This window comes from Enhydra lutris, unplaced genomic scaffold, assembly GCF_002288905.1.
Source record: "Enhydra lutris kenyoni isolate GAN:26980312 unplaced genomic scaffold, ASM228890v2 scaffoldscaffold41, whole genome shotgun sequence".
Classification (NCBI taxonomy): Eukaryota; Metazoa; Chordata; class Mammalia; order Carnivora; family Mustelidae; genus Enhydra; species Enhydra lutris.
Genome location: NW_019154125.1, coordinates 6,012,352 through 6,037,795, shown reverse-complemented (window position 1 = coordinate 6,037,795; position 25,444 = coordinate 6,012,352). Strand labels below are relative to the sequence as shown.

Genomic DNA, 25,444 nt, shown 5'->3' with positions numbered 1-25,444 from the left:
AAAGCAGGTAGTTATTTTATACATCCTAAGAGTTATGGGAATATTTATTATTATACTGGTTTTGAAATAGATATGCTTGCAGTATGCTTGTGGTCTTGGTCTTTATGTCCGCCCCTCCACAGTTTACTGTCTGAAGCCTCCTAGTTTAGTTCAGAGTGAAATCTGTTTTGTTTTGGTTTTTGCTTTCTTAAGATAAAAATGATCTTATCTGCTGTATATCCTATTGCCAGTCAATAGAAACGGGTATCAGAGAGCGACATCTCTGCTTGCTTATTTACGTAGGGAGTAGGGAACTCCTGGCCTACTCATTCTGTTAGCTCTTTCCAGAGTGGGAGGAACCTGAAGCCTTAGCACTCCCACGTCCCATGAGGTCACCTCTTCCCTCTTCCTCATCATCCCTGTGGCTTAAGACAAACAGAAGGGAAAGCTCGGTGAATCAGTTGGGTTCTTTTCTACCGTGTGCTTGTCAGGCCTTCTGGCTGTTCAGGCCCCCGGGCAGCTGAAATAGACCATCTAACATGGCCTCATTCAACCTTCATGCACTTCTGTCATGAAAGCTGGGAGATTAGTGCCTTCGTGCCCTTACTGGGCTTTGACAAATAAAAACCAATGCTAAGTGAATAAGATAATTCTGATTTTTCATGTTAGAATATGCAAGCGAATCACGAAACCAGCATTGACCTAAGGTCCTTTTTTTAGGTGCAAAAACTCCAGGCTATTCTGAAGCCAATGATGTTGCGACGTCTCAAGGAGGATGTGGAAAAGAACTTGGCCCCCAAAGAAGAAACTATAATTGAAGTTGAGCTAACAAACATTCAGAAGAAATATTACCGAGCCATCCTTGAGAAGAATTTCACGTTTCTCTCCAAAGGTGGTGGTCAAGCTAACGTCCCTAACCTTTTAAACACTATGATGGAGCTACGGAAGTGCTGCAATCATCCGTACCTTATTAACGGTAAGCCGCGGCACCGGTAGACGCGTTTGGGTGACTCCAGAAATCCTCTTCTCCCTCCCGATGGAGGATTCGATGCATTGTGGTCATTACTGGATCCTGTCGCCTCAGCATGGGTTTCACCAGCTTCCTGTTCTTCCTGACACCTCCTTCTGTGGTGGCTGCAAGTGAGGGGCCATTGCCCCTGCTGAGCTCTGCCACGGGGCCTCAGCACACCGTCCTCCAACTTCTCTGCCTCCGTGTCTCGCCCCTCAGAAGGAGGTGTTGGTACTAATGCCTAAAAATCATCAGAAGTGCTAACAGTTAAAGAGAGATTGGCCTCAGCTGAGACTTTCTTGCTGTGTGTGTGTGTGTGTGTGTGTGTGTGTGTGTAAATCAGAGAAGTTGAAGAGGAACTGGTGTGAGAAGGCAGCTGTCAGCTGTCTGGAGGCTTTGGCAGGAGGGAATTTCGGTCTAGAGACCTCTAGGACCTATTCCCTAGGAAGGAGAGATCATTTTAAAACTTTGGTAACAGTTTGTTTCTGTTACTGATGGACACGTTATGGTCTTCCTGTTTTCTTAAGTGAATTGACAGTGTCACATAACTGATTTGGGTAAAAACCTCTATTGTATACTTCCCCAAATCATTAAAGGGGTAAACATTGCATGCCTGGGATGTGTGGGACACTCTGGAGGATACAGGAGGCTTCAGGCTTGTCAGCGATGGAGATGAGAGAAGCCACAGGGAAAGCAGTGGCATGGAGACAGTCCTGTGGGGGTGGGAAGGAGTTTGCCAGTCAGGGTCAGAAAAAGGAAGGGCATTGAGGCTGATGTAATAACATGAGCAAAGACAAAGAGACAGGAAAACAAAGGGGAACTTGCCCACAATGTAAAGCCCGTGTCAGAAACAGTGGGGCAGTGAACGTCAAGCACATACTGAGACCCTGCTGTGGAAAGCCGCAAAGGCCGGGCCGTGGGATTTTGGCTTTTGTCTGCAGGCCGTGGAGAACCGTGGCTAGTGTTTGAGCTGAGAAATGATTCAGGATGCTTGATCTGGCAGCATCGTATAAAACAGATGGGAGGGAGTAGGGAAAGACATATAAGCAGAAAGACCTGCTCGAGGCTCTTGCTGCCTGCTGTTGTGGCCAGAGCTCATACAAGTTAAAGAAGGGGGACGGCCCGCCACGTTGCAGTGTTTGTGTGCAGTTAGGTTCCTTTGCAGGGGAGTAGGAACAAAGATCGGTTCATAATCCATGAAGTTCAAGGGCAGCTAATTTAAAGAGTTCCTGACCTTTGACCCCCTGTTCCTGAGGGACACACCTGTCAGCCACCTCAGCCCCACAAGTTCCTATTACGAGATGACAGAGTGGTCCACCCCTTCAAGACCACCTCAGCACTGCCTCTGTGATCACTGCCGTGGTGTGACATCGATGGATTCCCTGCTACGACGTTGTTCTCTTAGCTCTGTCTTCCAAAGAGAGTGCTATGCATGGTGATCCCGTGCTTGCTGCCACCAGCAGCGGTCCTGCTGGGCACCACGTGTTTAGGAGCCTGTGAGGCCATTACAGGGAGCATCACCCAGCCTGTGCCTGAGCTCGGGAGCTGGGATTGGCGCCTAGGGTGACTGGTGGTACGAGTACAACGCCTGTGCTTATGTGACACACACACACACACACACACACACACACACACACACGCTTGCATTTAATATTTGCTAAAAAGAAAATAAGGAAGAGTAGCCTCCAAGGGGGAAGCGAGAGCCGTCGCAGAAGAGCTGAAATGCCGCTGCAGGATGCATGTGAGAAGGTTGACCTCGGGTGGCCGTCAGTTCCGTCACGTCTGCCTTGTCTGCTTACATGCTAGTCACCTGCATCGAACGTGTCGAGGGAGGAGTCGTGCGTCTGGTCCCCCTCACGCCGCCCCCTCCCCAGCACAGCTGGTGGGTCTCTTCTTGGCTGATTGCTCTGCAGGGTCATCTGCTATACTTCTTGGTTTACCTGGAGTCTTTTAGGACTTGTGAGACTTGGGTCTGTGGCCATTGTCCTAATTGATCATACCTTGGGGTCAGCGTTTCTGCCTCTCTAGGTGATGAAGTGTCTGTGAAGCCCAAAATATGCCCTTAGTTGAGAAGTTGTAATTTAAAATGCCCCCCACATTAGGCATTACAACTGCCCAGATAACTTAACCTGAATGTTGGGGTTCACCAAGGTTGCTCCATGGCCCTATCGCCCATTTTCATCCACAATCTGGAGTAGAACGTATACCCATGTGCTGCTGGCCCTCCACACGTGTATCGAGCCAGTTCAAGGGCATTTTCAGTGTGGCAGTTTATGTTGAAAATTGTACAGGTGGTGGCAGGGTCAGGCGGCCCCAGTCAAGCTCAGGTTCATTTCAGGAAAGCACAACACACTTCTGTACCTGTGGAAAGTGGAAGCAACTGTATGTGCAAGTTGGTAACCTGTGGTAATGTAAGCAAAGCAGAAGGAAGAAAATTAGAAATGACAGTAGAACACAAACCGAGTAATATTTTAAATGTGGGTTAATGTCTTACGTGCTTAGCACAGTGTTTGGGGTGCTCTGTGAGCACTTGTAAGTGTCTGTAGCTGCTGCTTTACTTCAGTAGAATGGAACATCCAGTTTTAAGTTCCCCGTGTGAGAGTGCAAATGATGTCGGAAACTTGGTCAAGGTCCCCTAAGGGTCATTTGCTGTCATTGCTGGGGGCCAGAGGAGTTACAGAGAAGAGCAGGCAGAAAGAAAACCAGCCAAAGCTTGCATGATGGAATGAATTTCAGATAGAAAACTGTAACTTTTCCTGGTAATCTTCAAAAGACAATAATACCTTGTTTGTGGCTGGATGACATTGGCAAGATAATAACTTCTCGTGAAAGCTAGCGAACATTGCAGTTCCTGTCCTCACCATGAGCATCTGTTTAGTGAGAAGACTTCCACGCTGGTTTCAAGTTGTCTTTGATATCCGCCCCCCACACACACACATTTTGAAATATAGCATGAACAATAATTTAGGACAGTGTGAACAAAGTATTTTGGCTTGTCATAACCTATTTCTGGTTAATTTTCAGACTGATATTTATAAATCTAACATCGAGGTAAATAATTGGTAAACTTGGGCACTTTGGCTGTGACATTGAAAGGTAGAAATTGCTTTCCTTCAGTACCTTCCCCGACCTTCTTTCCTTTAATTTGTCTATAATAAGTATAGTGCTAGAAGAATCCTATAGGAAATCCGTTTGCTGATATCTTTAAAACTGGCTGCTGCTTTAAGAACCTTAAATTCATAGCAAAGAGCTGGATTGAGTAATTCAGCAGTAGCTTTTATCAGGTAAGAACAAATGTATTTTAATTTTGACTGTTCTTTATAAGATGAGAAATTATTAGTAGCAGTCAAAAAGCAAGGAAGTTATTTTTCTTATCTCTGAGTGAATTTAAAATGAAAAATATTTCTCTGCTAATTTGAGAAATTATTTGTATTTTCAGTTTTTTACTCAAATATTCTAATGTCTGATATTTATCTTGTCAAAATGATTATTTCACTTTTGAAGACTTCATTGACCCTTAGCTTGTTTTAAACTAATATACTAATTCTGAGTTAGAATTTTCACATAGACAAAAAATAACTGCCCAAATACCAGTAGTAAAATCTATTTCTGAGTTGTAAAATGCTTACACTGTATCGCACATGAACAAACTTTTAACGTAATATATAGACTTAAACCTATTTCCCTGTCTCCTGAGGGCCGCCTTGTCCTGAATCCAGAACCTAGATTTCTACATTTCATGTTTTGAAAAATATGATTCAGCTTTATTCAAGAATATTCTTTATTCAAGAACTTTCCTGTTAATGCTCTTCCACAGCATTTTGTTTTTACCTTTTCCTCATTAAAACCCGTCCCCTCTTCTCCCCACTTGGAGAAGGGTCTTGAGCGTTAGCCTCTTACTCCTGCGGAGGAGGGAGCGAGGCGCTAGCAATGCTGACCGCGCTGGCCTTCTCGGCTGGGCCACCTTCCTCCCAAGGAACGGTGTGCTTTGCAGAGGCCTTAGTGCCTGGGTAAGGGCATTAAGTGACTTTAATCTTTTCCTAGTGAGAGTCTTTGTTGATTAATAATTAACAAGCTGTATTTCCGCATATGGCCATGCCGCAACTGAATTTGCACAGGTGCCCTTTGAGTCCGCTGCTGCTGGTGGCAGTTCCGTCCTACAGGCTGTGTGGTCTTACTCACATAGCCTGTAAGACCCGTCCAAGACTTCCGTGTACTTCTCTCGAGTGGTGTTAGTTCACACATGTTTCAAACTGGTGGTAAGAAGAGTATTTGACCCTCTGGCACAGTAGAAGGCTTGGAACCAGTTGCTTTAGGTGGATTTGTTTGTTTTTCCTAAAGAATAGGTGACACACACATACACACACCCCCACCTTTTTGGAGAGGCACTGAGCACAGCAGCCCTGGCCTGATTAACTCCCCAGACCAGGGTGCCCTGATGTTCCGAGCTCAGCAGCTAAGCAGTTGAAGGGAGCTTAGCCTGGGTGTGTTTGGGGGATGGGGGCGGGGGGGGAGGGCATAAGCGCTTCTTCCCTGGCGATGTCATTCTCTTGAGGCGTCTCTGCCTCAAGGGGAGTTCTGCAGGAGGCTAGGAGAAAGAGGGCTAAGCATAGAAGCCTTATGTGAGACAAGGTCGTTTCCTGCTCTTATTTTTGAAATGCTTGAAAAGCTCTGGCTACTTCAAGATAGAGTTTTTATACCTCATGAAACTGCCAGATGAGAATGAATGTGGAGTGGGGGTTTAGAGATTGCAACAGAAGACGTGTGTTCAGAACCCCCGCCACCCCCCCAAAATCCCCAAGAATTATCCTGAGAAAGGAATTTCCTTTTGTTGCCCTCCTTTGGGCTGTATTTACATGCGATTATATACAGAAACTACTGCCCCGACACCGTCATTATTAGAACCCGATTCCCTTGTTTCTTAGCTTCAGAACAGATTTTGTTGTTTGTGTTTATGTTCAGCTAGTAAACAGTTCTTCGTTTCTTTAGCGATTTAGTTCCAAATTTTCTGTAGGTATCTGGCCCTTGGCTTGTTTCTGCCGCTTCTGGCTTGGCAGTCTGTTGTTGAGATTCAGCTTCTACAGACAGCAAACATTTGTTTGTTGGAAAATGTGGGCCCCCCCACAAATGTTTAAATGTGTTGTGCTTAAAACTTTGATCCCTTTTATACTTCCGTGGTTTTGTGTTAGACCTGACTTTTAGTAAGTGGCCGGATTCGTGTTCGTAAGCACGAGCGTGGCGTTCTGGTTCCTGTAGTTAGCAGTGGGTTTTGAAAGCAAGTTCATTGTTTTTAGTAATAAAAACCTTTTCCAGTATTCACATTATGCCGTCCAATCTCTGCAGGTGCTGAAGAGAAAATTTTGGAAGAGTTTAAAGAAACACACAATGCCGACTCTCCAGATTTTCAGCTCCAGGCGATGATCCAGGCTGCTGGCAAGCTGGTGCTGATTGACAAGCTGCTGCCAAAGCTGAAGGCTGGCGGCCACAGGGTGCTCATCTTTTCCCAGATGGTGCGCTGCTTGGACATCCTGGAGGACTACCTCATTCAGAGACGGTGAGGCCACTGTGCCGTAAGAATAAAAAGGAAATAAAAAATGACCTTTCATGGGGCTCCAAGTGGCTCACCTCGAAGTGACATTCGTAACAGAGGGGAAGGAGTGGGGGAGATGTGTCATACCCCTCTCTAAAGACCGTCGGTGTGCAGGGCCCCGTCCCTGCGTGCGGTGACGACAGTAGGACTCCGCATACTTCTGACGGCCATTTCGTTTCCCACTTCTTTCATTTGGCTAGGGGAGAATGGGTCTCACCGAAAAGCAGAATTGTTTGTTATTTGACTGCTAGAGACATCAGATGTTTTTAGACTTGTTATTTTGCGAGCGAGGAAGTAAAATAGAATTTAATTTTTGAGCATTCCACCAGTTATATGCCACACTACCGTAAAACCTGTCTGCTCTGAGGTGATTTCTCGGTAATGCATATCCTACGTTTTAATACTCGCTTTACGAAAAGAAACAAGCGTGCCGTAGTCACGCACCCGGCCTCCTTGCTAATCCTGGCATTCTCTAGGTACCCGTATGAGAGGATCGACGGCAGAGTGAGAGGAAATCTCCGCCAAGCAGCTATCGACCGGTTCTCCAAACCTGACTCTGATCGGTTCGTTTTCCTCCTGTGCACAAGGGCGGGAGGCTTAGGCATTAATCTTACTGCTGCTGATACCTGCATCATCTTCGATTCCGACTGGAATCCCCAGAATGATCTCCAGGTAAACGCACAACACAATCATCCCTGGATGCCTTTTTTTTTTTTTTTTTCCCAAAGTCATTCCACTATGATGAAAACTCCCTAGTCAAACCAGTAAAGTTGGATGGTTACCACCACTCAGATGGTGTCCCATGATCGGGCGAATGAACCAACTAGTAGTCACTGCCTTGATAATGCCCAAGTGGTTTCTTAGTGTGTGAGCCTTCTGGACTGTGCCTCTGTGTGTGGGAACGGGGGCCCTGGGAACGGGCATGTGAGTCTTTTCTTTCTTCGGTAGCCATTCGTTTTCTTTTTCTTCCAGGCTCAGGCTAGATGTCATAGGATAGGACAGAGCAAATCTGTGAAAATCTACAGGCTGATTACGAGGAATTCTTACGAGAGGGAAATGTTCGACAAGGCGAGTCTGAAGCTCGGCCTGGATAAAGCTGTGCTGCAGTCCATGAGTGGGAGAGAGAGCGCCGCCAACGGGGTAACGCACTGGCCTTGGCCCTGCCGCTCTTCGGGCTTTCCTTAGCCTGGCTTAGCTAATGGAAGAAGTGATCCGGCAGCGAATCACTTTCCAGCCTCACTTTTCTCAGCCTGTTTTGTCACAGTGTCTCTCTTTTTTTTTTTTTTTTTTTTTAAAGATTTTATTTCTTTATTTGACAGAGACAGAGTGAGAGTGGGAACACAAGCAGGGGGTATGGCAGAGGGAGAAGCAGGCTCCCCGCTGAGCAGGGAGCCTGATGTGGGGCTGGATCCCAGGACCCTGGGATCATAAACTGAGCGGAAGGCAGACACTTAACGACTGAGTCACCCAGGCGTCCCTGCCACATTGTCCTTTTTATGAGTCCAGTTTATCCTCCTTGAGGGGTGCCGGGGTGGCTCTGCCTGTGGCTGCAGTCGTGATCTCAGGGTCTCAGGATCCAGCCCCACATCAGGCCTCAGTCTGCGTCCTCCTTCTCCCTCCCCACTTGTGGTCTTCCCCTTGCACGCTCTCTCTCTCTCTCTCTCTTAAAGAAATAAATCTTCCAAAAAAAAAAAAATTCCTCCTTGAGTACAATGAGGCATTTGTTTTGTCTACAAACGTTTTTCCATTCTAAATGACTTTAAATATCTTACTAAAACAGGTACAGCAACTTTCCAAGAAAGAAATAGAGGATCTGCTCCGAAAAGGGGCCTATGGTGCCCTCATGGATGAGGAGGATGAAGGGTCTAAGTTCTGCGAAGAAGATATTGATCAGATTCTCCTGCGCCGCACCCACACTATCACCATTGAGTCTGAAGGGAAAGGTTCCACATTTGCTAAGGTGTGAATTGACCTGAAGAGGCAGGTTTTCTATAGAAATGTACTAGAGTTTGCTTAAAGCAGGACCTTATAAAGTGCCCGCAAGGTGCATACTTAACATTGGCTTTATAACTGAGAATTAGGAAAGGACTTAGGACCGCCCCTGTGGAGCCCTAATGCATAGAAGATGCTCTGTGTGCTTTTGGGTTCCCTTCTCTGTTTTTGGCCTTGGTAGTCCCCTCACCTTGGCCTCATATCTGCTTCCTGTGTCCTTGGCCCCACCCTGTCCACTCTGGAGCTCCTGCTCTGACATCATCTTGCTTCCTGAGATCCTGATTCCTGACGGAGCCTATAAGAACAATTGAGCCATTCCTATCTTCGTAAAAAAAGCCTCTCATCTGTTTTGCCCTCCAGCTTCAACTCCATAACCCTTCTTTCGTAGCTAAAATCCACACGAGTGTTGTTTGTACGAGCTGTCCCCACCGCCTCGCTTTCTGCTTGTTTTTTTAGCTTTCAGCTTGCCCCCCTCCCCTGACCCCTCTGTCAGACCAGCCCTGGTGAAGGTCACCACCCAGCTTCCTTTCCCACTGCTTGATTGAGTGTGCCTTCTGAGGCTTTCCTTGCACGTGGTTCCACCCATCCACACCCAGGCCCTCTTTATACCTTGATTTTTAACAGCTTTATTGAAATGTTATTTACTTGCCATACAATTCACCAATTTCAAGTGTACAGTTCAGTGCCTTCGCCATATTTGCAGACTTGTGCCCCCATCACCACATCTAAGTTCAGAGCATTTCCATCACCCCAGAACCTCTTGCCCATTAGCAGTCAGCCTCTCCGTCTTCCCCTCCCGCACCCCTCCTCCCCCCAAGTCCTTGGCAGCCTCTAATCTACTTTCCGTCTCTATAGATTTGCCTACTCCGGACATTTCCTAAAATGGAATCCCACAACACGTGGTCTTTTGTTTCTGGCTCCCTTCACTTTAGCATAGTGGCTTTGAGACTCACCCGTGTCCCAGCATGTGTCAATAATTCCTTCCCCTTTTTCACTGAACATCATTCCTATTGCATAGAGTACCTCTTCTAGCAGTTGGGAGTGGGCATTGGGGTTGTGTATCCATTCACTAGTTGATAATGAAATTTGGGCTGTCTCCACTTTGGGGTTATTATGAATGTTACAGACATTTATGGACAGGTTTTTATGTGGACGTATGTTTTCATTTCTCTTACATATAGACCATAAATAGAATTGCTGGGTCATATATTCGCTCCATGTTTAACCCTTCGAGGAACTGACAGACTGTGCTCTAGTGACTGTACCGTTTTCTCTTTACACCAGCAGTGATTTTTAGGGCTCTGGTTTCTCCATATCCTCACCAATACTTTTTATTTTCTTTTTGATTGACTTTTGATTGACTTTTTGATTATTATAGCCATATTTGGGAACGTGAAGAAGTGTCCCACTCTGGTTTGATCTACATTTTCGGATGCTGTTGAGCATCTTTTCATGTGCTTGTTGGCCAATAAGTATATCATTTTGGGGAAAATGTCTCTTCACATCTTTTGTTCGTCTTTTTGTTGCTTGGCTTTTATTATTGAGCATTAAGAATTCTTTATATATCCTGGATAAAAGTTTCTCCTTAGATAAAATAATTTGCAAGTGTTTTCTCCTAGTCTTTTCTTTTTTCTTTTTAAATTTTATTTATTTTACAAGTAGGCAGAGAGGCAGGCAGAGAGAGAGAGAGAGAGAGAGAGGAGGAAGCAGGCTACCTGCCGAGCAGAGAGCCCGATGCGGGACTCGATCCCAGGACCCTGAGATCATGACCTGAGCTGAAGGCAGGGGCTTTAACCCACTGAGCCACCCAGGAACCCTCTCCTAGTCTTTTCTCAACGGTGTTTAATTTCAGTGAAGCCCTGGGTACCTGCCTGGCTCAGTCAGTCAAGCGTCTCCCTTTGGCTCGGGTCACCATCTCAGGGTCCTGAGATTAAGTCCTGCATGGGGCTTCTTCTCAGCGGGGTGTCTGCTTCTCCCTCTGCCTCTGCCTGCTGCGCCCCTGCTTGTTTGCGTGTGCTCGCTCTCTCTCTCTCTCTCTCTCTCAAATAAATAAAATCTTAAAAAAATTTTCAGTGAAGTCCAGTTCACCCATTTTTTTTCCTTTTATTGTTCATGCTTTTGATATGTTGTCCAACATTGTCATCTAACCTAAGGTCATGGAGATTTGCTCATGTTATCTTCTATGGGTTTTATAATTTTTTACTCTTACATTTAGGTCTGTAATCATTCTGAATGAATTTTTGTATGTGCTGTGAGATGGGGTCTATCTCCTTCCCTTTGCTTGTGGACATCTGGTTGTCCCCTGCTCCTCAGTCTCCGGAGGCTCCCTCCTCTGGGCTCTGTGCCCCAGCACCTTCTCTCTCACGTCTTTCAGCCTCTTTCCAGGTTCTGTTCTCTGTCCTTAGAGGCATTTCACATTCAGTGTGTGCACAGCCACATTCGTCATCCCTGTCCCTCTGCCCTCCGTGTGCGCGCACACGCTTGTGCCCTGGGGTTCACCTGACTACTGCCATTCAGATGCCCAGCTTGGCTGCTGAGGCTTTTCTTGGCTTCCTCCTCCTCCTCCTCCTCCTCCGTGCTTCACATCCACCTCGATTCTAACTCCTTCCACTTTACTTTTTTTTTTTTAAAGATTTTATTTATTTATTTGACAGAGAGAGATCACAAGCAGGCAGAGAGGCAGGCAGAGAGAGAGGAGGAAGCAGGCTCCCTGCTGAGCAGAGAGCCCGATGCGGGGCTCGATCCCAGGACCCTGAGATCATGACCTGAGCCGAAGGCAGCGGCTTAACCCACTGAGCCACCCAGGCGCCCCCCACTTTACTTTTTAAAGAATATATTTCTAGACTGTCTGCTTTTCTCAACTTCTGCTGGAGCCGTTTTCAGTCTTCGCTGCTTCCTCTCTAAACACTGCAGTGTCCTGTTCTACCCTCCCGTGTCCCGGGACACCAGTATGATTTCTCTAACAGGTGGCTTTGGATAGGACTGTGTCCATCCTGAGATTATTTCTATTTTGAAAGAGTTCGTGGCTACCTCAGGATAGAGTTCCGACCCCATTAACAGGACGTGCAGGGCCCTGCGTGACCTGGTTTCTGCCTTCCTCACCAGCCTGACCTTTAGCTACTCTCCCCTGACCATGCTTATCACCAGTCACATGGCACAGTTGCCTCTCTTCTCTTCCGAGCCTTCGCACATGCTCTGTTGTGAGCGTGTCCACATACTTTCCTGTTCTCAGAGTTTTTAACAGTCAGGGCCAGACATTATATTCTGGGGAGCCTTTTCCCAGCAATGCCCTTCCTGCACCCCCTCGTGAACCTGACTAGATCCCTCCTCTGTAGATCAGCTGTACCTGTACGTACCATTATCACCATTGTTGATTACACCGCACTGTCATCTTTTGCTTCCTGATCTGTTTAAACCCCTGGACGGAGAGCTGCCTGGGGGACGGTCTTCCATCCCAGCCCACCGACTGTAGCATCTGGCACACAGTGCAGGAATGCATAGATGCTTGGCTGAATGAGTAAATGAAAGCTGCTTTGCATTTTGCCTCTGAGAAGAGCATCTCAAAGTAATGCATATTTTTTCCCCTTTAGGCCAGTTTTGTTGCATCTGGAAATAGGACAGATATTTCCTTGGATGATCCAAATTTCTGGCAAAAGTGGGCTAAGAAGGCTGAATTGGATATTGATGCCTTAAATGGGAGGGTGAGTGAGAGGTCCCGTTCAAACTCTACCTAATGTAACCCAAGGGATGTTTTTTTTTTAAAGAAGTTTCAAATGTATCTGCTGTCTGTTCTAGAACAACCTGGTTATTGACACTCCGAGAGTGAGGAAGCAAACCAGGCTGTACAGTGCAGTGAAAGAAGACGAGCTGATGGAATTCTCAGACTTGGAAAGTGATTCCGAAGAGAAGCCTTGCACAAAGCCGCGGCGGCCTCAGGACAGGTCGCAGGGCTACGCACGGAGCGAGTGCTTTAGAGTTGAGAAGAATCTGCTCGTCTACGGGTGAGTCAGGCTTGTGTGAAAAACGGAATTTTATTTTAAAGACGAAATTCTAATCAGCGTGAGAAAGTATATCTGGGTTGGGATTTCTGTGATGCCATATTGTGCACGCAGGCACGTGACCGAGCAGCCACTGTGACAGGATCCAGGGTGGTTTGGTTCAGGGGCTCACAGTTCTTCTTGTGCATTTGAAGGAGCACGAGTTTGTCCCTTAGAATTATGTCAGATCCAGATTTACTTGTTGGTGACTAATAACTCAGAACCACATCTCAAAATTACAAAATCTTTTCCTACTTTAGCTTCGCATAAAATTTGAGACTGTGGTAGTCTTTTAGTATTTCTCTGCTATGAAAACCTGTTAAAGGCAATCATCTCAGTTATAAAGCTCTTCTAACTCATCTGGAACATAAATGGATGGTTATTTCAACTCTGAACGTGTTGTACTTTTCCTGCTGGACAACGTGTCTCTGAAAGGCAGGGTCCACATCACGTTCATCTCCGAAGAGCCCTCATCACACGGTGCTCGGAATGATGGCAGGGTGCTCACGAAATATCTGAATCTGCAAATAAGAATTCTCTGGCATCTTATGGGCCTCCAGGCAAGTTCCATTCAAATAAAAAAAAAGCTACCACCAAAGCGGTACTTCTGTAGATCTGATGACATCCTGCTTTTGATGATTTCTTCCCGCGGATTGTCATGAGTTTCAGAATGAACACGCATCTTCCGTTAGCATGGCATACAGGGCGCTCTGGTCTGGCTCTGGTCTGTCTCGTCAGTCCTTTCTGTGGGTAGCCCCGGCTTCTGTTGGGACAGACCACTCCATCTCCTTCCGTGTGCCGTGCTCTGTCTCGTGTCTCATTTCCGTCTTTCTACAAGTTCTTCCACTGCCTAGAGCAGCAGCCCCCCCACCCCTGCACGCCCAGCCCACAGACTTGATCTGCCCACAGCTCCTGTCGCTGACCGCCTGCATCCCCAGGCGCACTGCGCTGGAGAGTCTGGCTTGCACGTTCATCACACTCATCGTGTTGGTTTAGGACTCTGAGTAGCAGGCTTCTCCTGCGGGAGCCCCATGTAGAGCTCCATGAAGCCCAGGACTCTCCTCTCTGTGTCCTCAGGGAGGACTGCCGTGCCAGCAGACCCACAGTGAGTGCCTGATCAGTGATTTCGTATGGAATCAATGAAGTTCAACTGAAGCCCATTCTGTAACTCAAGCTAATTGTCCGCAAGCTAGACACTCTTTCCTGTGTTCTTAGGTCGTGGGCAGACGCTGGACACTCTTTCCTGTGCTCTTACGTAGTGGACAGACACCTGAGCCCTTTGCTCCTTGCACCTGCCTGGGTGTTTCAGCCCAGTGATCAGAGTTGAGAATTTTGCTGGTAACTTTAGAAACGGAGTATCTTAATAATTCCTAAAGCTAAGAAGTGGGCATGGAGCGCCATGCCATGTCTTTGAGGAAGGGCCTTCCTTCCTCCCCTAGGCATCACTGTGTAGGAAACACCTATCAGAAGCTGGGCACCGTGCTAGGATCCTCAGAGACTGGGGATGCACCTGTGAGCAGGACAGTCACGGCCCCCTTTTCAAGGCAGGTGGATAAACAGAAATGGCAGGAAATTCTAATGGTGTTATGGCTGGGAAGACTGTAGATGGAGGGTAGAAGCATGTCTCTCTCCTGTAAGATAGCTCTGGTATCATCTCCCTACTTCTGAGGCTTAGGGTTATACAAGAAGGGGTTCCGCAGACGGCGACATGACTTGATGCGTGGGCATCATGGCTTAGCCTGGGTAGAAGAGAGAGTTGGACGGTGGGCAGGGAGAAGAGAGTTCATGCAGAGAGAGCAGTGTGTCCGAAGGAGGTGAGGGTTGGCCCTGCAGTTTGAGGAACTGTGAGTTCACAGAAGCCAGAGAGGACCAGTCAGGACACATGTCCTGGCCTGCTGGGGCGGTCCCTGTGCCTCTCATGCCATGGCCTCCCTGCTGTGAGCAGCCCTCAGTCCTTGAAGAAGGCAAGGGAGTGGCTGGCTTCCGTCCTATGCGGCAGCCTGGGGGAGACGAGGCGTGGACAGGATCTGCTCGTCTGTTTTGTGCTCTCACACCACAACACCCCGATCGGGGAGCACAGCGCTGTGTCTAACTGGGATTATAACCCCGAACAGTCTATTCAGGGTCAACAGCATGCTGTCTGTTGTGTTCCGTGTGCGGTTTACACGAGGGCCTGAGAGTTCTCGAAACATGTTATCCATGAATGCTCTTGTACTGGGGAATTAGCGCTCCCTGTGTTAAAAGGAAACTCGAACCTGTTCACAAGCCTTCCTTCGTTACCATGGCATCCCATTGAGATAGATTGAAATAGGACCATTCCTCCTCAGCATTGGGTCCCAGGTGTGGGAGCAGCCACACCCCCCTCAGGTCACATTGCGTCTCAAATAGCTGGTTGGCATTGAAACGTGCCAGCCATGACAGGGTGACGCAGAGTGCGAGGTGTCCTGGTCCCGGCATCCTTTCCCCCCGGAGTTGCGGCCCTGCTGGAATCTGACTGAGAGAGCCTGTGTCAGGCCCGCGGGCGTTACCTCCATGATGGTTCAACCCAGCACCGAGGCAGCGCGAGCTCAGGCCCTGCTCTGTAACAAGTGTTTTTGACTCCTGCGCCCCAAAGTGCTTTCCTGTCCCCTGATGTCAGATACTGCTAGTTTCGAGCCAGGATTTCCTAACACTGCTACCGGACTGTGGAAGGAAAGCCCCAGATCTAAAATGAAAGGTACCATCTACATGCTGAACGTTTGCTTTGCAGCTGGGGACGGTGGACAGATATCCTCTCCCATGGCCGCTACAAGCGCCAGCTCACCGAGCAGGACGTAGAGACCATCTGCAGAACCATCCTCGTGTACTGTCTCAATCATTACAAGGGGGATGAGAATATCAAAAGCTTCATCTGGGACTTGATCACACCCACAGCGGACGGCCAGACACGAGCCTTGGTCAATCACTCTGGTAGGTCCGCGTCATGCTCTCTGTACCGCAGGCTCTCAAAGAGCCACCTTGGACCCTCACAACGCCACCGAGACCCTATGTCTCCCTGCCACATGCATTGCACTGAGTCCGACATTGTAATTGGGGTTATAGAAAGCTTCTCTGACTATTGTTATCATTGCTCTGATTCTAGGTTTATCCGCCCCAGTGCCAAGGGGCAGGAAAGGGAAGAAGGTGAAAGCCCAGAGCACACACCCCGTGGTGCAGGACGCCGACTGGCTGGCGGGCTGCAACCCGGACGCCCTCTTCCAGGAGGACAGCTACAAGAAGCACCTGAAGCATCACTGTAACAAGTACGTTTGGAGAGGGTCTTGCACAACTGGCTGTGACACTCTGCCTCCCGGCTTCCTGCACCTTTACCGTTTTTTCTGGAAACATGGTGCTGGGCCACATGACGGCACACCTTCAGATGGTGGATTGGTTTGTCTTTTTTTTTTTAGCGTGGTAGATACATAACACGGTCTTCCCATCTTAACCGTTTGTTAGGTAGACAACTCAGCATTAATTACGTTCAGAATGCTGTGTACCCATCAGCACTGTCTGTCCGCCAGACCTTTTCACTGACCCCAGTGTAAACTCTGTGTCTATGAGACAGTCACTTGCCCTCCTCCCTCCCTGCCCCAGGTCCCTGGCAGGTGCCGTTCTACTTTCTGTCTCTAGGAATTTGCCCATTCTAGGTACCTCCTAAGTGGAATCATAGAATATCTGTGATGGCTGGCTTATTTCATAGCATGTTTCCAAGGTTCATCCATTTTGTAGCCCGTGCCAGAATTTCATTCCTTTTCGTGACTGAATAATACTGCATTGTACACGTATACCACATTTTGTTTATCCGTTCATCAGTCGACGGAGACGTGGGTTGATGGACACCCTTTTTGGCTGTTGTGAGTGAGTGATGCTGCTGTAAATGTTGCAGATAACTAAGTTGTAACCAAGATGTGTTAGAGAATTACTGTTTGCCCTGTTTGACCCCGCCTTCAGCTGATTGCTTCCAGTGAAGGGACCAGGGAGTTTACAGGGAATTTTTTGCTTAATAGTACCTCAATGTCTAGGTCCTTTTTTCTTAGGTGTGAGCTTAGAATCCCATTCCTTACCTTTATGTCCAGAACCTGATCATGTGTAATTGAAGAACATTAAATCTGTGTTTATTTCATTGCTGGGAGCTCTAATTAACTATCTTCGTACGAAACTAACATCTGCACATGGTGATTCTTGTTCCATGGCCGTGAGCATGCATTTCTGAGAATCCGTCCAGCCAGCACCGAACAGCTCCAGCACTTGTAGCTTTGTGGGGCCTTGGGCAAGGTCCTCAGCCTCTTTAAGGCTCCCTTTCCTTGTTAACCACCTAGAGCTCTGCAGCAGGACCTCAGCTGGGTGAAGCAGGATATAAATAAATGTGTATCTCTCCTAAAAAGGAGGAACAAAAGTCTGAGCACATACTCCCTGGCAGCGTGCCAAGCCCTCCACGTGCGTGATCTGTGTGACCTGAGACAAGTAGTGCTCTTTTATCCCCCTTTGCCTGACAGGAAAGCGGAGACTCCGGCACTCACGGTCTCGACTAGTTCGGGAGCACAGCCAGGGCGGGAGTCCGGAATGGAGGAGGGCAGTGCCCCCACTCTCCGGGACCCCCGCCCACCTGGGGAGCCTGCCGGCCCCACAGGGTCATCCCAAGCATCACGTGAAGCAACTCCTGGCTGGCAGGGATGAATGGTTCTCATCCCTTTTCAAACATGGAAGTGCCTTCGGGGCCTACCTTTGATCGTTATCGCTAGATTTTGACTGACAAATTTTTTCCTTTTTGAGTCTGTGAAAAACCATTACCTCAAACCATTTTGGTGCCTCGGAAACTGTTTGTTGTTACTACTGTGGCATAATAGTTCTCCCTAAAATCCCATCCCACTTAACAGCTATCAGAAAACTTCTGTTTCCTGTGGTTTATGTGAACTCTTTTTGGGTCAATAGCCTTCTGGGTTCTGGAGCCAAACCAGAAGTGGAGTGGTTTGGTGTGGGAACAGCGGCTCCTGTGCCTGGATCCCAGAGTGATGGGGGCGGGAGTTTTTAATTTCTCATTCTGATACCAGTAGCGGACTTCATGAGTACCCTCCCTGGTTAGTATGTGAGATGGTGCTAGTGTGCTCTTCCCCGTGGTCTCAGGAGAAGACTGGCAAGGCTTGCCATCTCCTTTCTGGGATAGGCAAGTGGTCCATTTCTTCTTCCTGGTGGGTCATGCCCTGAAACTTCTCAGGATCAAGGTGGGGAAATGTTGATGAGAAAATGTAAGAGAAAATGAAAACCAAATCAAGGAACCTCCTAGAAGACAGCTAGCCGGTTCTCTTCAAAAGTTTCAAGACACAAAGACAGGGGAACTGTCTTAGGTTAAAGGAGATGAAGGGGCAGGGCAGTCCAGTGCTCTATGTGGCCCTGAACTGGATGCAGGTCTGGAAGATGGTCACGAGTGGGATAGCCAGTCAGCTGTGAGTGAGGTCACAGACTACTAACAAGTCTGGTCTGTCGGACTTACCAAGTGCAAACTCCTTAAGGTCAGAGCCCACCTCCCATCTACTTTGTTATCCTCCTGGTACCACTGAGCTTGCCAGTTGCACTGGTTTGAATTTTTTCCTCTAGAAGAAAGGTGATATTCACAGTTAATTCGTGAAGGTCTCCACATAACTAAAATTCCTCCCAAAGAAGAAAACTGTATCTTCTATCAAAAAGGGAGAGAAACCATTCAGATCATTGCCACTATGCTGTTTTGGTTTAAAAAAGAACATCAGCCAGAGATGGAGGGTACTTCCTTTGGAACTACCCTTTTCTGAACATCCTCTATAAGGAGATCCTGGCCGGTAAATTCTTGCCTAAGCAGAGAAGAAACAAGGTGCCGGCCATGGAGGCCCAGACTGTTAGTTTTCTTTTGCCAGTTCTGTGTGGCACAGCCAATTTTTAATCTTATCAAAAGAAAAATCTTAAAAAACTAAAACAAAATACCCATGATAATTGTTTACATTGATGCTTACTCGAAATTTACAGCTTTAGACTCTGTCCATCTAGAACACGTGTTGCTCCAAAGCAGATACCGGATGGAGAGGCAGGCGTATCGTGGGGTACCTGTTAGTGTATGTGGGAGTAGTCTGTTTTGGGGAAGCTGCCCTTCATCCTCCTTTTGACATTTTCAAGGACCCTTGCCCCGTCCCAAGAGACATTGTGAGGTGGTGGAGTCAGAAGGCCTAATCCCAAGTCGTCCCTGCTCAACACGACTCTGTGACCTCGGATATGTCCCTGGTCTTCTGTCACCCTCAGTTTTCACATTTGTAAAGTGGGAATTATAACACGTCCCACTTCATCACGGGATTATTGTGATGATCTGATGAGCTAGTACACGCAAATGTGATACGTCAGCTGTAAACCATCCTGTAAGTGTGTGATAGGATGACCCAGCTATGGAAATAGCAGTTAGAATTATCATTAACTCACAGCCGACAGGGTGAGTCTTCAATACTCAGTCCTGAGTGCACACTGGGGGCCGCCCAGCGGGAGATGCCAGCCTCAGAGTAGACACGGGCCTTTGGGATTTACTAGGTGGGCTTTACCAAAAGAATTAATCTGGGTCCTAGAAAAAATCTGGTTCCTAGAATTCCATGGATTTTTTAGAAACTTGATTCTTTGAAAATGACAAGGAATGGCAATGAATTGGCCACAATTTAGCTTCCTTTGTGTCATTTTGTTATTTTTTAAGCTACAACCTAGGCTTCCAGGTAATATGAACTAGAAGGAATAAATAGTGTTTAATACTCCTTAAGGGAGACCTGTGAAGACCCACCCCCGGCCCCACCCCCATCACCATCTTCCTTGCTCGGAAGCAAAGTTGTATAATCTGAAAAACCTGACATTCCATATTGAGGGTTTATTGTAAGGTAGTAAAACCAGATTTTATATCTCGTTTATTCCTACAACTTCTGATGTGCTTCCAAAAATGGTATTAAGGCAGCAGCTGAGGAAATTTTATGAGATAATGAAGCAGAACAGTTACTGAAAGCCATCTGCTCAGTTGTTTACAAACTTGCTCCAATACTTCAGAGGCAGTGGTAGGGTACGTGTCTGAACTTCACAAGCTGCACTAGGTAGGACTAAATGAAGTGCGCCTGGGCTGGGCCGCGCTCGGTCCCTCTCCGTGCAGCGCGAGCGGTTGCCAGGCAGGCCTGTTGGAAGCCAGCAGAAAGCACCACACAGAGGTGATTATGTGCCACCATCTGTCACGCTTCAAGCCTACCATACAGCATGGCTAATCAGCCTTGGCAGGATGATGGATGAACAGCAGCAGCTGCCAAAAGCCACTGTTGGCAAACAGTCCTGAAGTTAAGAACTTTTCCCCCCTCTGTCTTCCTCTCCAGGGTCCTGCTGCGTGTCCGCATGCTCTACTACCTAAGACAAGAAGTTATAGGAGACCAGGCGGATAAGATTCTAGAGGGTGCTGACTCAAGGTTAGTGCAAGCGCTCGCCACTCCATACCTCCCTGTAGTGACCCGGGCAGCCCGAAGACCCTGCCGAGTGTGTTCCGGAACCTTCCTAAACCATCAGTGGCGTATCTTCTAGTTTGCACCTGGAATGGGATTTTCACCCTGTGAGCGCGGGGATGCGGAGGGAATCAGGGGAAAGCGTGTTCGCGTGTCCGTGTTCCATGGAAAAGGTGGGAACTATGTTCCTGGCGTTCTGACATTTAAAATGGGACCCTGTGGGATGAAGTCCTCTTCTAGCTATGGTAGAAAGCGACTGGCTCGCGCCCTTCCCTTCAGCCTTCGCTCAGTGGCCCCCATGAGGCTCAGATGCGTGTTGCGGGAGGGGGCACTTGAGCCTGCGCATCCTGTCTGTGGTTACTGGGGATTCTTTCTGTAACGTGAGCGTGTGTTCTGAATACCGTGTGACTGGTGTCTTTGTAGTGAAGCTGACGTGTGGATCCCTGAGCCCTTCCATGCTGAAGTCCCCACAGACTGGTGGGATAAGGAAGCAGATAAGTCCCTCCTCATTGGAGTGTTCAAACACGGTAAGTGATGTTTCCGTCTGACCACATCTCGACTATGTGGCTTCGTTGTCAGCGCTCTTTCCATCCTCTTTTCCAAAGTCATAATATTAATGAGGATAGTTCCAGAGGACTCTTGGCTTCTACCATTTTCCTGTACTAAAAATCTAATATGAACTGTAAATATCAGATGCTGTTTTTGAATGTTTGTTGAGTATTTGAGAAGAAAACATTTCTTTCTTGGCTGTAAATAAAACCAAAACCATATTTGTTTTAATAATAGCCAAGTTGTCCTATAGCTCTCCCTAAACTTTACTTCTAGCGTGGCTCCCCTTGCTGGCTCTGCCAACCCGTGTCAGAGTGGACGGTGGGCTTAACCTCTGCTATTAATCTGTACAAGTGCCTCCTGGGCTTTGTTCCAAGCAATATTTCACAAATGTCAGTGCTGAGAACTCACGGCTCCCCTGAGTGGATGCAGCCTTGTTAACTTTGAAAGGCTGGGGATGCAGAACTGGCATGATATATACAGTGAGCGATTCCTGATTATAATCCCAATTCTCTGGAGGTCGCGGAGGTATTCTCAGCAGCCCGGCCTGACTAAAGGGGAGAATGATGGCTTATAAAACCTTTCATGATTACAGTTTGGCTTGCGGCTCTACAGCAGTTAGGAGCGGTGTGTTGTAGTACACATCCTAATTGAATTGTGCTGTTCTGCCTATGTACTGCAACCGCGTTTTGTGAGCTCAGCCTCAAAATCATTTTCCCGCAGTGCACTGTTGGGATCTGCCATTTTCCATCTAGTCAACTTGGGCAGTCAAAAAGCAAATTGCGGTTTGAAAACCATAGAGGGAACAGTGTCATCTTACTGACATGCTTCGTCCTAAACCTAATAAGACAGGTTCGCTGGCCTTACGTAGACGGGGATTTTCAGCCAGTGGCTCGACTTTCCTGCAGGACTGTAGCCGCTCTTGGAAGGACGGGGTGGGCGCAGCGTGGCCCGCAGAGGTCATGAAGGAGCATAAGGAAGCCTTTTAAATGTCCCGCAAAATTAGCTCTTGGGGAAAATAGGGTCGGAAATCTCCCCAGGCGTCTTGCAGTTAGTTTGAACCTGTTTCTCTGTTCATGTCCATGGTCATTCGCATACCCCCCCGAACTATAACTTGACCCCCTCCCCCAAAATCTGCCCCGTCATGAGCATTCTCTGGAGTGGTTTACTGAAAGAAGGGCTCTTTAGTGGTCGTCTCGGTTGAGAGCTGAGCCTGGTATATTGTGGCAGTGCTGTGATTTTGTGAGTGACGGCCCTTTTGCTGTTTCTGCGCGTGTCCTCTGTGGGCTGCTGGGGATGGCACAGGCTACGAGAAGTACAACTCCATGCGAGCTGACCCCGCGCTGTGCTTCCTGGAACGAGTTGGTATGCCCGATGCCAAGGCCATAGCTGCCGAGCAAAGAGGAACAGACATGCTAGCAGATGGCGGTGACGGGTAAGAAGGACATTTAAAGATTGTAATAAACTTTATGTCAGTGTCACATCTATGGGCAGGGTTCAGTCCTTACACTGCGCTGTGCACTCCACTGATCTGATTTCAGCTTCGGTGATGTTTCCCAGAGTAGTCTGTTTATGTATCATGATGATTATTTAAACGCAGTATATTATCTAGATCATCTGAAACTTGTTTATTTTTTCCAAGTGATGACACTTCCGCCCACCCACCCGCCCCTTACCCCGTGACTGCGCGATTTAAATACTGATTGGGTTGCCTTTGATGTCGAACCCAGAATTAAAAGTAGCATCAGGCAGAGGATTAGTTGTTCCCAAGCACCCCCCAGCCCCCCAGTCTCTTGCTTATCTGTGCAATTTAAACTTTTTTTTTTTTTTTTAAACAATTTTAACGCAGGGGAGAATTTGATAGAGAAGATGAGGACCCAGAATATAAACCAACCAGGACGCCATTCAAGGATGAAATAGATGTAAGAACTTGAGTATACTGACTTTTACAGCACCGTTAAAATATCATATGCCCATATAAGACTTGTTAAACTTTATAGATAATGGCCGTTTCTTTGAAAGGTAATGCAAAATGACGCCCCAAATTAAAATAATCCTGTTTCTTGCTTTGCTTTCAAGGAATTTGCAAATTCTCCTCCAGAAGATAAAGAGGAATCCATGGAAATTCGCACCACAGGTAAGGCTCCATAAAAAACCCAAAGAGCAGAGCAAATGTGTGCTGTACAGACATTATTCATGGACCTGCGCTTTTGCTCCTTTATGACAGTGGTATCTTAAAATATCATTTTTTTCTCTACTGACTCATCCCTTTTGTGAATAATTTTAATTCTTGTTTATTGTGGGTTTTTCATTACATTGACTTTCTTTGATGAAAGAACTACTTTTGGGATTAAGATAATTTGTATATATTTATATACCAGTTAGTGGAAACTTTTAAGCATCTTCAGAAATGTGTCTCGGAGTAGGGTATTTGCTAGGTATCTGAAATATTGCAGGTTTCTAGAACGGTACCTTTTCCCTAATGTCAGATAATTAGCTACCAATTACGTGATTATGTTTTAGGTTCAAGATTATTATTCTAAGTACATTACAGGAGAGCACCCTTATATTGTAGTTCGTGGCCTAAAGTATGTTTCTTTACGTAGAACTGATAAGTAAATTTGCTTCTCCCCCCCTAAAGAGTTAAAAAAAAGAAAACAGTTGGTAAGTTTCATACTAATATTATTCTTTATTTATATTTTAAACATGAAAGCACCGAGATGCCCTTCCCCACACTGTCATTTGAATGTTAATGAGTCATCTTGTTTTGATGGAAAATCCTGTGTATTGCAAGATTGCAGCTACACATTTCAGAAATCTTTTTTTCCACTTCCCCAGGCAAGCCCAGCGAGAGTACTGCTGAGTTAGGCCAACTCTACTGGCCCAGCACCTCAACCCTGACTACCCGTCTGCGCCGGCTCATTACTGCCTATCAGCGCAGCTATAAAAGGCAACAAATGAGGCAGGAGGCTCTAATGAAGACTGACCGGCGGAGGCGACGGCCCCGGGAGGAAGTGAGAGCGCTAGAAGCGGAAAGGGAAGCTATAATATCTGAGAAACGACAAAAGTGAGTTTCTTCAGGGTTTTACTCAGCTCCTAGGATGGGCCTCTTTTTTCTGTCCTCGGCCGGCCGGAGGCCGGAATCACTTCCCAGACGGTGATCAGAGAAGGTCTCAGTACATGAAAGCACTCTGTCTTCTCACCCCCAAAATAGGTCCCGTGCACTGAGTTTAGGGGAAAAGAGGAAAAGAATGAATAAGCTTTAAGCCTGTGTACGCAAGTAGGGTTCAAGCTAATGTCTCCTTGCTCATAGGTGGACGAGAAGAGAAGAGGCTGATTTTTACCGCGTGGTATCTACTTTTGGAGTTATTTTTGACCCCATGAAACAGCAGTTTGACTGGAACCAGTTCCGAGCCTTTGCCAGACTTGACAAAAAGTCTGATGAGAGTTTGGAGAAATACTTCAGTTGTTTTGTGGCCATGTGTAGGCGAGTGTGTCGAATGCCCGCCAAGCCAGACGATGGTAGGTTCTCTTCGTAACACAAGTTCTCTATAGTAAAAGGCCCGCCCACTACAGTGAAAAATAGAGCGTGAGCAGCTTAAAGCATACTTAGGGTTTTTCCAAGTGAATACCATTGTTTTCATGTTACAGAACCCCCTGACCTCTCCTCCATGATCGAGCCAATCACAGAAGAGCGCGCCTCCCGAACTCTCTACCGCATCGAGCTGCTGCGGAAGATCCGCGAGCAGGTTCTTCACCACCCTCAGCTGGGGGAGAGGCTGAAGCTCTGCCAGCCGAGTTTGGATTTGCCGGAGTGGTGGGAATGTGGGAGGCATGACCGAGACTTGCTGGTTGGTGCTGCTAAGCATGGGGTCAGTCGGACGGATTATCACATCCTCAATGACCCCGAGTTATCTTTCTTGGATGCGCACAAAAACTTTGCTCAGAACAGAGGGGCAGGGAGCATTTCCTCCCTGACCCCACTGGCCATCGGATTTGGCCAGACTTCTGCCGTCCTCTCATCTGCTCACGTTCAGGAAGAGAAGGCGACAGGACAGAGTGAAGGCAAAGTGGAGGAGTCTGGAAGCGCAGCTGCCCAAGAGAAAGCCGAGGGGAAGGAGGAGGAGGAAGAGACCGACGGCGGGGAGAAGGACAGTAAGCAGGGATGCGAGGCCGAGGCCAGCTCTGTAAAAAGTGAACTGAAAGGAATGGAGGTCAGTGCAGATACAGGGCCCAAGTCTATTTCAGAAAAAGGTTCTGAAGAGGACGAGGAAGAAAAGCTGGAGGATGATGATAAGTCAGAGGAATCTTCCCAGCCTGAAGGTAATGCTGCGCCATCCAGGCCCCGTCCCCATTCCACTGCAGCAGCTGTGACAGGCCGTGTTTCCCTGTCACATGACAGGGGCTCTTGTTTATTTTTTAAGAGTAATTAGTGTACATTTTCTTCTGTGGATAGGTAACTTCAGGTTGTGCTTAGGTGTATGTGTTGCTCCCGTGCCGCACGTGAACATGGAATTTCGAACAACTTAAGCTCTCTGACGAGTGTTTTAGGCATGTAACAATTTCTGGATTAAGAATAGGAGTTAACTTGGGATGCCTGGGTGGCTCAGTCGGTTAAGCGTCTGCCTTCGGCTCAGGTCACGATCCCAGGGTTGTGGGATGGAGTCCCACACTGGGCTCCTTGTCCAGCAGGGAACCTGCTTCTCCCTCTGCCCCTCCCCCCTGCTCGTGTGCCATCTCTCTCTCTCTCTCTTTCTCTCTCTCTCTCTCTCTCTGAAAAGTAAATAAA

General features: G+C 47.4%; 1 protein-coding gene across 1 annotated transcript in view; it reads left to right on the top strand.

Moving 5' to 3' along the window:
* LOC111155368 (chromodomain helicase DNA binding protein 7) overlaps positions 1–25,444 on the top strand; it is a 193,872-nt gene that overhangs the window by 155,612 nt on the left and 12,816 nt on the right. Inside the window, exons 15-31 of the mRNA XM_022515513.1 lie at positions 700–955; positions 6,332–6,542; positions 7,055–7,250; positions 7,551–7,718; positions 8,359–8,538; positions 12,161–12,271; positions 12,366–12,571; positions 15,357–15,556; positions 15,729–15,888; positions 19,984–20,073; positions 20,530–20,633; positions 21,961–22,090; positions 22,505–22,577; positions 22,735–22,792; positions 23,494–23,722; positions 23,969–24,177; positions 24,307–24,978. Coding sequence (XP_022371221.1) covers positions 700–955; positions 6,332–6,542; positions 7,055–7,250; positions 7,551–7,718; positions 8,359–8,538; positions 12,161–12,271; positions 12,366–12,571; positions 15,357–15,556; positions 15,729–15,888; positions 19,984–20,073; positions 20,530–20,633; positions 21,961–22,090; positions 22,505–22,577; positions 22,735–22,792; positions 23,494–23,722; positions 23,969–24,177; positions 24,307–24,978 — 3,253 coding nt within the window. The remainder of the gene's footprint in view (positions 1–699; positions 956–6,331; positions 6,543–7,054; positions 7,251–7,550; positions 7,719–8,358; positions 8,539–12,160; positions 12,272–12,365; positions 12,572–15,356; positions 15,557–15,728; positions 15,889–19,983; positions 20,074–20,529; positions 20,634–21,960; positions 22,091–22,504; positions 22,578–22,734; positions 22,793–23,493; positions 23,723–23,968; positions 24,178–24,306; positions 24,979–25,444) is intronic.